Raw genomic sequence first — 14,507 nt, 5'->3', positions numbered from 1 at the left:
CACTGAGTCTGAAGTGAAGGTTCTTACTGCTCCTCATGTTGAAGGTGGTGCTTTTACATAGCAGGAACCGGCTTTCAGCTCCAGCTGCCGAGGCTCCGGTTCCTGATGAAGAGGAGAAGGAGAGTGGTGACTCGACTTCGTTGACACTCTTGGCCACCGCGGCCAGGCACTTTGGAATCGATTTGAATCCTCGCTGCACGTTCCACGACGTTCTCCAGCATCTCAGCTAACTGTTGAGGTGTCCCGCGTGACTTCGTTTTCAGTGGTTGCTCTCCGGTCGGCATTCATGTTTTCTTATTCTTAATCCACTTCCACAGCGTAATCATGTATCATGTTGTTCTTCAAATGCATATACAATTTGTTGTTGCAGTAACGTTTTTTCGTCTGTTACCACAGGCTGCATCGCCCTGTGACAGTTCACACGTGATCCAGTCACGCTAGTCTTCGTCCGCCACTTGCGCCATCTGCAGCCGATTCTCGCTCTTCTTGGCTCGCAAATAGTCGTACAGCAGACCTCCACATGACAAGTTGGATGATGGTTCCCAAGTTGGATCTTCATAGCCCACCCACTTGACTTTGAACTCGCGTACAGCACGCTCCGTGCTCGTCGTCAGTGGTGTTCTGTCGTCGAGGATGGCCTCGACTTCATATTCACCGGCAACTTGATCTGGTTCCCAGCTGTCCTCAGGCAACAGTTCCTCATCGAAGTCGAGTCTTGCTTCATTAGTCGCGTCTAGTACCAACCGAGTGCTCGGTCGACTGTTGAACTCGTTGACAGCCTTGAGTCTCGACACATGCACTACTGGGTAGAAGCGATACCCACTTCGGTCAGGCAGTTCCAGCTCGTACGCAAACTCTTCCACCTTGCGCTTGATCCGAAAAGGTCCATGCCATCGGTGAGCTAATTTCTTCGTCAAGCCCGGTTTGACGCGTTCCATGTACAACCACGCCCGGCTCTTAATCTCGAAAAGAGATCTCGGTGGAGCTCTTGCAGGATCTTCCATCTCTTCCGAAGCTTCTGGAGGGTTCGCCGAGTGTTCGTTTCCGCTTGGTTGAGGTACAGCAGCTTTTTCCAGTCGACTCAGGGCCTCATTATGCTTTTTAGCCCTTCGCTCCTTTTCTACAGCCTGATAATCTTTGGCCATAGTGAGGGCGACCTCATGTTGTCGATTGATCTCACGCCGCCACGCTAGTGTGTCAGACTGCTTGCCGAGTCCTCGTTTGAGTGATGACGACATTGCTCGCAACGTCGACTGCGCATCCCAACCATGAACTAGGTAGAACGGCGTTTCCTTCCTCGTAGTGTGTTGAGAAGTATTAATAGCAAATACTAGCTGCTCCGCGATGTCATCCCAATCTTGCTGTAGAGCGTCTTCCACGTACACCCGTACGGAGCCCATCACCGACTTCACTGAGGCGTTGCGTGCGGTCCATTAGCCTGGGGCGAAGGCTCAAAGTCGCTCGTGATCTGACTGCATCATCTCTGCAAATGCTTGGAAAACCTCGCTCATGAAGCGTGGGTCGCGGTCGTGCCTTATTAATGATGGGGCTCCGAATCGTCGGTACACACATTCTTCGAACACTTGGGCAACACTCAGTGCAGTCGTATCTGACATAGCCTTGGCAATAACGAATCCCGTAAACGAGCACTGAAATAGGAGCAACGCCGTGTTGCCCCTGCGAGATTTCGGTAGTGGGATCACAAAATCCATCGAGACGATCTGGAAAGGTCGTTCGGCTAGTACGTTGCCAGGTGAGTATCCACGAAGCTGCGGACGGCTTTTACTCGAGCTGCAATCTGGACATGACTTCACATGCTTCTCCACGTCAGCGTACAAGCCGATCCAATAATAATCGGACTTAACGCGATGGAACCTCTCACCACACCTTGATGTCCTCCTTCTAGCGAGTCGTGACAGTTCTGCAAGACCTCTTGAATCATCGTTGTCGGTACCACAAGCCGCAGCTTGGTCTCCTCTTGCCAACCGTGGTCGTACCGACGATTCAATCCAAGATAGTGAAGCACGCCGTCTTCTGATAACACGAACCGGTCAGCGTATTTCCAGGCATTTCGAGCTTCTTTGTAACTCAGCTCTTGTGCTTGGCCCTGAAGCACCTTCTTGATACTAAACCACTTCTGCTCCTCGTCTTGTGCCACCTGTATCCGTCTGCGTCGTTCCCGCTGTATCGCTACCGGGTCAACATCTTCCGCATCGGGAGATGCCGCTGGTACAGTCTTGTGAGGATGGTCTGGCAAATCTTCGCCGAATGAATCTTCGGTGGACGTCTCTCGTCGTTCTTCATTCTGTTCTTGAGCTTTTGAGACATCCTCCGAGTGTTCATCTGCAAACCTGACGCGTTTCTTGGCTTTCGTCTGTCGCCGAGTCATCACTGCTATATTACCATAATCGCACTTTGGTGAGCTGTAATCAACCACGAAATTTTCGAAAGTTTTCCACTTTGAAGACTCGCTGCCTGACAGTACATGTACTTGACGCTCTGCTCCTCGTGACGAAACATCTCCCGAGTCTTCATCCGGCTCGTAGATCATTTCCTGGATGCGGTTCAGCGATGCCAATTCCGACTTGCGAGTTTCAGCCAAGATTACCCGACTGACCTTCGATTCCAGCGCTTCAGTGGCTAACGAATCCGCGGCCGCGTTGTATTCTCGTACAACGTGAAGATATTTAACTGATCGAAGCTTGGCCGTGAGTTTCTTGTGAGTATTCAGCAGCGCTAGCAAAGTTTCCTTCCTGCATGCGATCACCCCTAGTGATTGTTGAATCGCGAGCCTTGAGTCCCCAACGATGACTAAATCCTCGGCACCGTGCGCAATAGCAGCCTTGACACCGTTTATCATACCTGTATGCCTCATTCACCGTGGTAGCCGAGAGGTAAGCGTTTGCAGCAATCACTACCTTCCACTCAGGAAGGCTCCACAGCACCCATGAACAACTCCCGTAGCCACCGTACTTCTCTGTCCTCGCTGATCCGTCAAAAGACATGACGAATCCGCTGTAATTACGGGAAAGCCTGGCGTACAGCAACGCGGGGTCCATTCGAATAGTCGGGGAACCCTTGTTTGGAGGCGCCACCGGCTCGAGCGAGTCTTCCAGGTCAACGAAGCTCGTGATGCTTGACTGCAGTAGCTGCGCAAAGGCGACATCCTTCTCCTTCACGCGCTGCACCTTAAGGTGCCACTGCGATAGCAGCACTGCGAACTGGACCGCGCGTCCGAAGAGAGACTTCGACTTATGCACCCACTCTAACGTCGAGAATCGTGTATAGACATGTAGCGTCTTTCCTGCCAGCTGGACGTAACAGATCTTCAACAGCAGAAGTAACGCCAAAACTTCCTTCTCAGCTGGATGGTAGTTCATCTCGGCTTCCTTAAGCACCCGACCGAGGAACCGTACGGGGTGTAACTTGCCTTCATGTTCTTGCATTAGCGTAGTGCTCAACGCCCATTCATTCGCAAAGAGCATGACGTGAACTTCTTTCGACCGATCGAAGTGCCTGAGGATGGGTGAATGTGAAACACTCGTCTTCAATCTTTCGAAGGAATGACGTGCCACAGAAAGGCCACCTTCAACGACAAAGTCTTCATCCTTGAGCTGGTACAGCGCCGCACCGTAGACCGCGAAATCTTGAATGAAGCGGCTGTAGTAATTAACCGCTCCAAGAAACGACTGCATGCCCTTCTTACTCGTTGGAAACGAAAGCTCGGTGATAGTCGCAAGCTTCTTGGGGTCAGCTCTGATACCTTCTGGCGAAATTTTATGCGACAGAAAGTCCACCTTGGGTTGGCAGAAGTTGCTCTTGGTGAAGCTAATGCTGATCCGACACTGTGCAAATCTTGCCAGCAATCGGTCCAGCGTCGCCAGGCAGCTGTCGAAATCCTCGCCACCGAAGCAAATGTCATCCACAAACGACCGTCGACCAAATACAGGTACCAGCGATGATTCGTCTGATTCCCCGTTCGTAAACATGTCAGCGACGGGGCTGTTGACGAGTTGTAGTACAGGGTCGGTCTCTACCGGTGCTTCGCGGTCTGCCGCGAACTTCGTTTGAAACGAACCCTCGGCGCTTGGTCCACGACGTTCCTTGGCCTGTTCTTCAGCTAAACGCATCCTCTCCGAGTATTCAAACCAACCTCCTTCAGGTTGAACGAACCCCCAGAGTGCGTTGTCAATCATACGCTGGTAGATCATCGGCGCGTTCTTTAACCCAAAGGGCATGCGTAACCACTCAAAATGTCCTAGTGCGCAGACGAACGCTGACACTTTACGCGCTCGCAAGGTCATCATGACCGCCCAGAAGCCGCTTGCTGCATCCAGCGAGCAGAACCATAGGTAGCGCTCGAGATCTGTTAACAGGTCGTCGACTAGCGGCATTGCATACTCCATGATCGCGGTGATAGCATTCACCATCTCGTAATCAATGCAGAGCCGGATGTCCAGCCCGTTCTTTTTCATCACAATCACGATCGGCGATGCCCATGGACTGTCTGAAAAGACGATCCGACCTGCACGCAATAAAGCGCGCAGCAGCTCGTACAGCTTGCCGAGAAATCGCAGCGGCACGCGCCGGGCACGCTGTTTAATTGGGGCGTGCCCCTGTGTGTCGATATCGCATACCGCTCCGTCTGGCGGCGGCAGTGCGTTACCACTAGCAATCAGGATGTGCTCGTGGTTCTTTAGCGTCGCGACGAGACGTTCTCGGCGTTCAGTCGACAGCTCAGGATCAGCAACATTAGGCGCAGTGTAGTCAATTGTCGTGTTGATCTCTTCGGTCAGGTCCGGCAGGAATGCCAGCTCCTTCGCGTAGTCGTCCAAGCCAATGTTGCTAGCTGGGTGTTCGTAGAAATCATATCTCGTATTCTCCGTTGCTTCATTTCCCTCGGTTGTTAACACTCGAGCAACCGAGATGTATGTTCCGTCCAACGCCGCTACGGATTCTTCCCTTGACTCAACATTGGCATCCGCTTTGATTTCAACAGTCGGTACTTGGTCCATCTCCTTCCCATCCTGGTTTCCCATCTCTGGGCCATCTGCCGAGTCGTCGTTCGCAATATTGAATGCGTGGGCCGCCGACATATTGGGTTGTTGACTTTTGTTCCGCTCCTCGTTCTGCCGCTGTCTTGACATTTCGGAATTCGCACCAACTTGCAATGAATACTCGGTGCCGTACTCAACACCTTCTGCGCGATGCCTGTATCCTCTGGATCAACCACCGGTGGCTCGTTCGCAGATTTGGCGACACACAAGGCCAGGACAGCTTCGTCAAAACGGGTGACTCCATTCAATCCAGTGCCGTGACTTGTCGCTTCCGTGGTCACCCCTGACTGGACACTAACACTCGTTGGCGTATGTACCACGTTTACCGGGCTCAGTAGTTCGTGTGTACGCGCTACCGAGGCTTCGTTTGCAATATTGCCCCCGCCGTGAGCTGTCGTATAAGTATCCAAAGGTTCTTCGGAAGACTGACCATCGGCCGAATCGCGGCTGTCACTCCAGACGCCAGACAGGCTTCCACTCGTTCACGTTCCTCCATGATCAGTGCCCAGCGCTCTGCACACGCCGGACGATCACTAGAATCCACTCGCGAGTCTTCTAGAGGCCGTGCTAACACTCCACTGGGTTCTGGGTAGTATGGTCGATCAACTGCTGAAAGGCTGAGTTGCAAGCCATTGTTCGTAGATTTCGCATTCACGCTGAAAGAGCTCGCGGTCTCTACAACCTTCGTAGGCTAACACTTGCCAGTCTTGGTACTTCTTGGACTCCAGACGCACATAGCCGTCACCTCGTGGCAAATCCCCATCTGGAATCCACATCGCGATCGAGTCGTGTGCTGGTAGGTACACAGTTCGATCAGACACGTTGGTCAATCGAATGCTCTGAGGCCGTCCACGTCGAAACCTCGTCACTGACGGGATTAGCTTGTTCGTTCGACGAACCCACAGTACGTGTTCTTCCAGCCCGACTTGACGCTTCGCTAGTCGATATTCTCGCCACTCGTGCGCTTGAATGTCCAACCGCTCGGGTGGCCCGGCGTTGACATGGGAGCCGTATTCTTCGCTGTCGATCATGTTCTTGGTCTTTATCAGCGGGATTTGGACTTCGTGCGGTAATTGCGCCGCGTCGTGGAACAGGTCCAACCGGATTCCGGCTGGGATCATAAAGTCGGTCCCGAGTACCACGTCGACGCCTGCACTATGCGCCATTACCCACATCTCAAACTCGTACACCATCTCCCATCCGAGCGTAATCTTGACGCACGCTCGTCGCGTCGTAGACACCTTGCCTTCGTTGATTCCTTGAATGTCAATGCGGCGTCTGTGATCAGGTACATCTCGGAGTCGCAACTTCTTGGCAAAGGTGTCAGTGATCACACTAACGTTCGCTCCTGTGTCGAGGAGGATCCTCGTTCGCTGGTCGTTCACAGCGCCTTGCACCAGAGCTCTCATTCTGATCCGTCGGTCGAATTTCTTGGCCGACCACCACCCCTGTCTCTCGCCAGGGTTCAACTTCATCATCTTGGAGTGACCCTTGGGCTCGTCTCGCGCTGCACTCGAAACCAAGCCGAACGAACCCTCGCTGGTGCCCTCATCAGCATCAGCACACTCCACTCTCTCTCCAACACCTCCACCGAGGATTCTACTCCTCTCCTTTTCATTTTTCGTCGCGTTCACACTTGTTACGTAATTATCAGGCCATTCACTCTGCCCCATGAAAGCAAAGATACACTCTGCTTCCATTGAAGGCTCGGTTAACTGTGGCAGCCCGATAGGGACCAACCCAGTTGTAGTTGGCGGGCTGCCTAGTTTAAATGACGCTCTTGAACGACGGCCTTGAGCTCTGGCAGGAGTTCCTCCTTCGTGCCTTTAGTGCGCACGAATTTGGCAAGGTCTTGGAAGTTGCGGAAAAGTTCGCATTGTCCAGCATCGTGGAGCTGCTTGCAGAACTTGCATCGCTTGTTACAGTAGTGGGCGGAGTGACTCATGCCACCGCACACCGCGCATGGTCCGTACTGTGGGCGTCGGTTGTCGCGGTTGAAGTCACGTCGACCGCGTTGGTCCTGATTGAACCCACGGTCACTACTTCAGCGATCTTGATTGAAGCCATTCTCGCAATCAGGCACGTTTCCACGCGGTTGACGGTTGTCTGAACGTGCGTAGGTGCCTTCAGCAGCTGCACGGCGTTCATTTTCGTTAGCAGCGGCGAGGTATCGGTCGTTTTCATCCAATGAGAAATCACCATCCGTATTATCGGGCTGAAAGTCGTTGTACTCGTCTTGGACATCGTTGTAAGCGTTCGGATCTTCGTTTGAATACTCGGTGCCTCCCTGAGCAGCTTCACGACCTTCTAATTCAGCTAGTAGGTCATCCACCGTGGCTTCAATGAGCGTCACTCTTGGTTTGTTTCGGTTGTCATCGCGGCGGCGGTCATCACGCCGGTTGTTGCGAGCGAATCCACCGTCGCGTCGCGTATCACGACTCTTAGAGTATCGGTACTCACTGTCACGCTTGGCCATTCTCTCCTTGCCCTTGAGAACATCTTCGATGATCTCTTCGAGCTCGTGAATGTCGACGACTCGAGCGTGGTAGAGACTCTCCGCTAGCTTGTCATCGTCGCATGTTGCCAGGAACTGCTGTACGTGTTCTTTCGCGTCGCGACCACTCTTCTCAAAGTGTAGACGGGCGGTCCGAGCGTAGCCGTTCAGCCTGTTTATGTAGTCGCACAGATGTTCATTACGTTCCCGGTTGGCGGAGTAGTGGCGCGACAGTGCCGTCTGCGTGAACTGCGAGCAGTAGTAGCGGATGAACGCGTCGCTCAGCAGCTTCCACTTGCGCTTCGTCTTCTTCGGAAGTTGACGGAACCAATGAATGGCTCCGTCCCGGAGACTTAGCTCAAATGGAATGCACCATTTATCGGCATCTGTGTGGGTTCCAGTCATTTCATAGACGAACCCACGGAGCCACTGCATACAGTTCTCGCTCTCGTTGCGAGAGCCTGAGAACGGCGTGATGCGATCCAGCGGTCGGTGCGAGGCCATTTCAATCCTCGGTGTTGGGTCCACGTCGTTCAGCGTCGCTAGCTCATTCATCTGACGCATCAACTCGAGTTGAGGATCTTCCTCGTCGAATGTACGCACCAAAATGTCATCGTCACTGGACGAACCATCGCTGTCGACTTGACGACGTCCGGCACCACCTTTGGGAGCTCGCGCACCGCCTCGGCGACCGAACGAACCCTCGTTACTTGCGTAAATACGTTGCATACGGCTCTCCGAACGTGGCGTAACCATGTGCGAGTCTTGAAAGTACGGTGAAGCTTCGGTAGTGCCAAAGGCACCACGCTCAGCTCCACGCTTGGTCGTAGGAGTACGAACGAGTCGTTGGGGCGTCGGCGGCAATGGAATCTTGGACGGATCTTCATCTTGAATTATCGGTCGACTCACAGGTTGCTTTCCGGCATTGATGCCAACAGCGCCAAACGCCTTCCGAAGCTTCTTCTTCCATTTCTGGAGAGCAGCTCCGGCTTCATGTGGACTCCAATCCTGGAGCGACATCGTCGATGGGTACGTCTCGTTCTCGAATCCCAGCGACAACAGTAGCGAAACTGAATCCTCGGCAACTTGGCTAGTCGAAATCGAGTTGACTGGGTATTGAAGTTCCTGCGCAAGCGCAGGCCAGTCGGCTTTTTTCTTGGGGATGGGCTTGAACAGCTGCATCCACTCATTATTCTGCATCAGCGCTTGTACGCGGTCGAAAACGCGCCAGGCGGCTGGTGTATCACCGTTGATAGGTGGGCGAGATGCCTTCAGCAGTGCTGAATGCTTTGCACTTGCCACCGAAGGTTTAGAACCCTCGGTCTAATCGTCATAATCATCGTAGGCTGGTTCTGGTCCCGTAACATCATCGAGCTCTTCGGCGAGGTTCCTCGAAAGGGACCTGGTCGCCCCGCTCAGCCCCGATGATAGCGTGGCCGTCTCCGGCGTCGCTGCGCCTGGCTCTGGAGCCGGCGTCTTGTCTTCGTAATCTTCATAATCGTGGGCGTCAGGACCGATGTCCGCTTCGTCGTCGAAGCTCACTGAAAGCTCGGTGGCGGCTGCAAAGCGCGCAGCCGGGCTTGAACTCTCGTTGCGAGCCCCGCCACACTTGGCAGGCGTAACTGGTACCGTCGGTTGTCCTTTCGCCATATTTCTTGTCTTTTTCTTGTTCTTCTTCTCTTGGTAGCTCGTAAACTGGAAGGCCATACAAACAGTTCACAATGGTCACAATCTGTTCCCGGGTCGCGGCACCAGTTGTGGTGTTGGAAATCCCACGTTAACTCTAGCTACAGATGTAGTTAGGATGTTCCCACAACAATACGTCTACTAGGATAGTAAACGATCGTTCGGGCGGACCTGAAGACCCCAGTTCTGCCCTTGCACCGGGACAAACTGGACCTTGTAAACTACTTATATAGGCCAACCAGTAAAATAAGAACACGCTACTAGCACGAGCAAAGCTAGCAGGTGTTTTGAATCCTCGGGGTCCCAACAGCGGAAGGGTACCAGGCACGGGTACGCCTTTTACGAGATCACCGAGTGTTCAACACTCGGCTGGAAGAAATAAAAGGGAGGCAATTCAAGCACTCCCAGTCGTGCAAATAGGCAACAATAAGCCGTCACGTAAAACCTCCCGATAATAATCGGCCAATACACAAAGTCTCTTGGCCTTGCCGGATGAACCCTCGCTACAGAGCTTCGAGTTCACCGACAGGCATAACACACTCAAACAAGCTTGACCTGACGCTTACCTTGAAGCCGGACGTCGCTCTGTGTGCTTGAGTGGAAATTCTGTTCTGTATTTAAGCTTACCCTTTCGGGTCTATTCCTAATAAGAAGTCCTAATCAAGTATACAAATATCAAGTGAACAATGATCCGTTATGGATCTTCTTGCATGCCAAGCGTCGTCTGCACCGTCGCATGAGCATCTTTAACGGTCCGCGCCCTGTCCCAGACGGTGAACGTGTCTTCCAAAGGTCACTGAGTATTCCGCGAACTCATCCCAACCGCCACTGAGGGTTCGTACCGTAGATGGTCCGCTGAATGGGAATCCGGCCAGTCCATTATTAATAATAAGGACAGCCTGGATTCAGTGACATATGCCCGTATCCAATACTCGTTGAACGTTCGGAAGTGACGCCGTCGAGTCCCTGGCACCTTGGCGTCTCCGTACATCACCTGACCGAGGGTTCGTCGCTTGAACATCTTGGGCGGTGTCACGTCTTTGTCGACGGGTGATAATCCGCAACTACGGAGAAATCACTACACCACAGGACATGACGACGCTACATCGGCGTCGTTGTCGTCGTTGTCGTCCTGATACTGATTGCGCTCTTCGCGTAGTTTGTGTTCACGGTCTTCTAGCATGCTGAGCACGGCGTCTAGATGCTCGACTTGAGCTGTTTTCGTCTGTGCCGTCCTGTTACGGGATGCAGTTCGACGTTGCGTTCGCGGTGGTGCGCGTGACGCTGGCGATGCTGAAGTGCGAGAAACGCGGGGTGAAATGCGTTGTGATGAGGCAGCAGAACGTGACGACATGGTCGACCCGTTAGATGGAAGAGCGAGAAACTGGTTGATGACGAAACAGAATTGGAAATGAACTCCTCAATTTTGCTCTGGACAGCAGACTATCATATACCGCAGTGGATACGATGGGTCGAACGCGGGAGAGTAGATTTATAACGTGGTCTACATCGGAATAGAAACCCAAGACACATGTTAAATGCGTGTGATGTTATAAATACTGGAGTTTTATTCTTTGGGGATAAAGTGGGTTACGTAAAGCTAATTAACTTCTGCAAAGGTCTGATGACGTCATCGTATAAAAAACTGTAATTTTATCCCACCCACCCACAAAAAGCATCACCACCCACCCGTTCAAATACGAAAAGCTGGGTTTTGGCGAACCCTGGTAGAGAAGTATTTGGAGCAGGGTTGGTAAAGTCCCTATGTTTCGGCCAACGATAAAAAGCCCAGGACGACCGAAAAGGCGACAGACTTGGCGGATGGTTTTTATTGCCAATAACGGTCAGAGCTAAAACAATACGTTATATCTAAAAAGCTGTTAATTGCCAATAACGACCAGAGCTAAAACAATACGTTTTATTTAAACTCTGTTCATTGCCACGGCATTTGCTTTCGTTTAAAAAAGAATGAACCCTCTTATATTCTGAAGAAAGTCGCGACGTGTGCAGGTCCAGAATCAAGCCGCAGCCAGCGCCTACATATAGCAAGACAACGTGCATAGTCGCCGTTATGATGCAGATCAAGCTCGTGGCGAACGTGGCCGCCGTCACAATGCTGCCGTTGTCTGAAAAGATTGTGTAGTTGCCGTCACCGTTTCGCTGTTGCTTAAGCTTATGCGCGTATTCGCTGTCACACTGCTGTTTAAGTTCGTGGCGAGCATGGCGCCGTCCCAGTGCTGATGTTGACCAAGATACCGAGCCTAAAGGACATGATGGAGGGTACGACGGATGTGTTGGAGAGCCTAAAGGTGAAGAGAGAGATTGATCAAGTGATGCATTGACTGAGAACGCTAATAGCTTGGACGGCTTTGTGATATGCATAGATGTCCCGATGGGCTTCACGAAAGACAAGGAGAGGACGAGTTGGAACGTCAACACACGAGACAATGCTGGTGAGGTGCGTGGTCTACATTGAAGCAAGATTCGTTGATGACACTATTGTTGTCGGTTGAATGATCATATAAACATGTAATAGATGCAGTTAAGCTACTCGGTTGCTTTATCATCGTTTCATCCAAACACCTTTGCTAGTGCTTACGAAATCCCCGCAGTTTGATGGCTTCTTGAGGAAAGGCTCGATCGTTATGACTAGAGAATGGTTGCTCCACTGCTCCCGCAATTTCTTTAAATTTGTCCGAATCGACCTCGTTAGGTTCTCTCATGTCCTTTGAAACCCTGGCGCTTGTGTTTACGCTTGTATGATCTGTTTCCTTGAAAAAGGCACCAATTTCTTCGTCTTCAAAACCTCCATCGCGGAATTCGCCCCACAGATTCATAGATGGATTACCATCAGCACTATTCCGCGGGTCTTCGCTATCGCTATCTTCGTCTTCATTCACCGCGTCATGCAGCTGCGGTGACGGGGTAAACAAGCTCGGGTAATTTGCTGCATCTAAAATTATTTGCCTCTCTTCTAGAGATATCTCTAGCTTCTTCTTTGGATTCTTAAGTGCTGCAGGATCTTTTTGTGAGCGTTGACGGACATGTTTGGCTACTATATGAACGTCGAGAGCCTTACTTGCCGCCATTCAATTACGTATTGCAGTGTGAATAAGCCCAAGCTCACTGAACAAGCACTCGCATGTGGCATTTTTGACTGCGATTGAGAGCACTCGCATTGCGAGCTTCGGCAACAGGCTCTTGGGCCTTTCCAATGCTGCGCCTTCCCAGAACGCTTAGGGTGAATCAAGGAACCCACTTGGATTCATCCTTGTGAATCTTCTCTGCATCCATGCCAGCATGCCACGTCAGAGCTGGCCAAAGAGCAGTCTGTAGTAATAAACCGCAATTTTGACAAGAGTGCCCACTCCAGATACCGCAGTCTCTGGCAGCTCTCTCGAACACTCATGTATACAGGATGCAAAGCAAGCCCAAGCATAAATAAGGGTTGCTCGCACTGTTCCCAGCGGTCTTCGACGCTTTCTATCAGTTTTTCTTGATGAACAAGGTGCGGCTGAAATCCCTTGTAGATATCGCCAAATGAGCGAACTACGTCTTGAACGGTGTTTTCGTCTTTTTTAAGGCGATGCAAAGCGAGCGATAACGGTGCAATAAACGCCTCAGCTTCTCTGAGCTCATCCCGGAACGACGGATCTCCAAAAACATGAAGCTGCACAGAAAATCACTTGCTCTCTTGTATTGACGATGAAACATTTGAAGCGCTGACTGTACACGTAGTAGCGACGCGAAACGCCCTTGCATTGAATTTCATCTTGTTTCATACAATGTTCACAGCCCCAGCGGTTTTCGTCTAATTTCTTCATCATCTTTCTCGCGCGTGGCAACCATTTTGACGAGGAGGCGTTCAAGGTATTGACAGCAGTTGCAGCTTTGACAGCACCACCACGAAACGAAGATCGCAGAACCACTCTGACGAGATTATTAACGGCATGTGTGAAGCAGAAGAGAAAAACAATTTGAGGTCTCCGTGATAACAATATACGACGTGCACGACCGCACTGCCCCGCACTGTCGGTAATAATCACTCCAACCTTCCACTTCTCTTGCTGTGCCTGAAGTGACACTTGCTCCAATTGCTCCGCAGTAGCAATCCCGTTATGTCTGTCACCAGCGGGAGAAAGAGCGTAAGTAAGAAGTACCCCAAATAGCGCGAGCTGGCAGCCTAACAAATGACCCTTTGAAATATTCTGCCAGACATCGGAGAGTAGACTAACCCAGCCTTGTGTTATTTCCTCCATTGCCCTGAGCTCATCTGTGTCCACCGATTTTCAGCGGTTAGCGTGCTCTTTTAAAATGCGGCTACTTATCGACGAGAAGGGAGATAATCCGTTATTCGTGGACATAGCAGCTCCAAGAATCGCAGCGTTGCCGATTGCTCGATAAAACGGTTGGGGAGATGGTTATCAGCGTGTAGATCAATGAATGAACGTTCAAGCTTCTTGACCTTTTCCTTGGTGAACTTCCGCCGCTGCCTCTTCAACCTTTTAGTCGATGTTGGCTTGCGTCGCTAGTGACTTGAATGTCGGCGGTTTGGGCTCAGCCCCAGGCGCTTTTCAAGAACCAGAGTGCGGCGCGCACGTGATTGAGCTGCGATCCTTGAACTGCTTCGCTCAGGTGTTCGCAGCGTACCTATTTCTGATCACGAGGGTTGTCGAAAAGGCGCAGCTGTTGCTTTTAACGATGACATAGGACTCGAGTTTTGTGCTCTTGGCGGCATTCCGGTGCTGGTGATGAGCTTGTAGATGCTGGTCTCCACTGAGCTGCCTGGCAATACTCGCATTTGGCTAGATGATTGATGTAGTTGCGTGCTCTGCCAATGATCACCTTCGGCGAGGTGGTGGTTACGTTGTTGTTGCGTGCAGCTCTACAGACGCTGTACTCCCGAACCGAGTAGCCCCCTCCTGCCTCCCCGAGTTCTTTGAGGTGTGTAATGTGTCTGGCCTCCCGACTCTGGACGGCCACCACCAGCCATGGCAACGACATACTTATCGCTCTCTCTCTCTGATCGGAGTCAGAACTAAATGTGAGTCTCAGAACGATTTGGCCGAAACTCATGTGGCATTTCCGCCGAATCCCTGGCGAAACCACGCTCCAACCAGCGATTGGCCGAAACATAAATACCAAGGTGCCAAACCTCCAAATTGGAGGTGCACACAAGAATACCGGTACCATTTACCTGTCCTCTTTTGCGAGGCAGACTCGACATTTGTCAATATTATACTATAGGCCGCGGATTGGTCTAAAAATGA

The 14,507-nt window shown here is 51.6% G+C and overlaps 1 protein-coding gene across 1 annotated transcript; it reads right to left on the bottom strand.

Annotated features, from left to right (window-relative positions):
* Positions 1-12,723: 12,723 nt before the first annotated feature.
* PITG_17470 (uncharacterized protein) lies at positions 12,724-14,241 on the bottom strand (the record flags this gene model as incomplete). The annotated part of the gene is made up of 3 exons (XM_002896649.1): positions 12,724-12,751; positions 13,258-13,359; positions 14,033-14,241. The coding sequence occupies 3 exons, from the start codon at positions 14,239-14,241 to the stop codon at positions 12,724-12,726; spliced, it is 339 nt and encodes a 112-aa protein (XP_002896695.1).
* Between the last annotated feature and the right edge of the window lie 266 nt (positions 14,242-14,507).

Source organism: Phytophthora infestans, genomic scaffold (assembly GCF_000142945.1).
Source record: "Phytophthora infestans T30-4 supercont1.55 genomic scaffold, whole genome shotgun sequence".
Lineage (NCBI taxonomy): Eukaryota > Oomycota > Peronosporomycetes > Peronosporales > Peronosporaceae > Phytophthora > Phytophthora infestans.
Note: the sequence above shows the minus strand (reverse complement) of the source record. Positions and strands in the feature narration are given on the sequence as shown.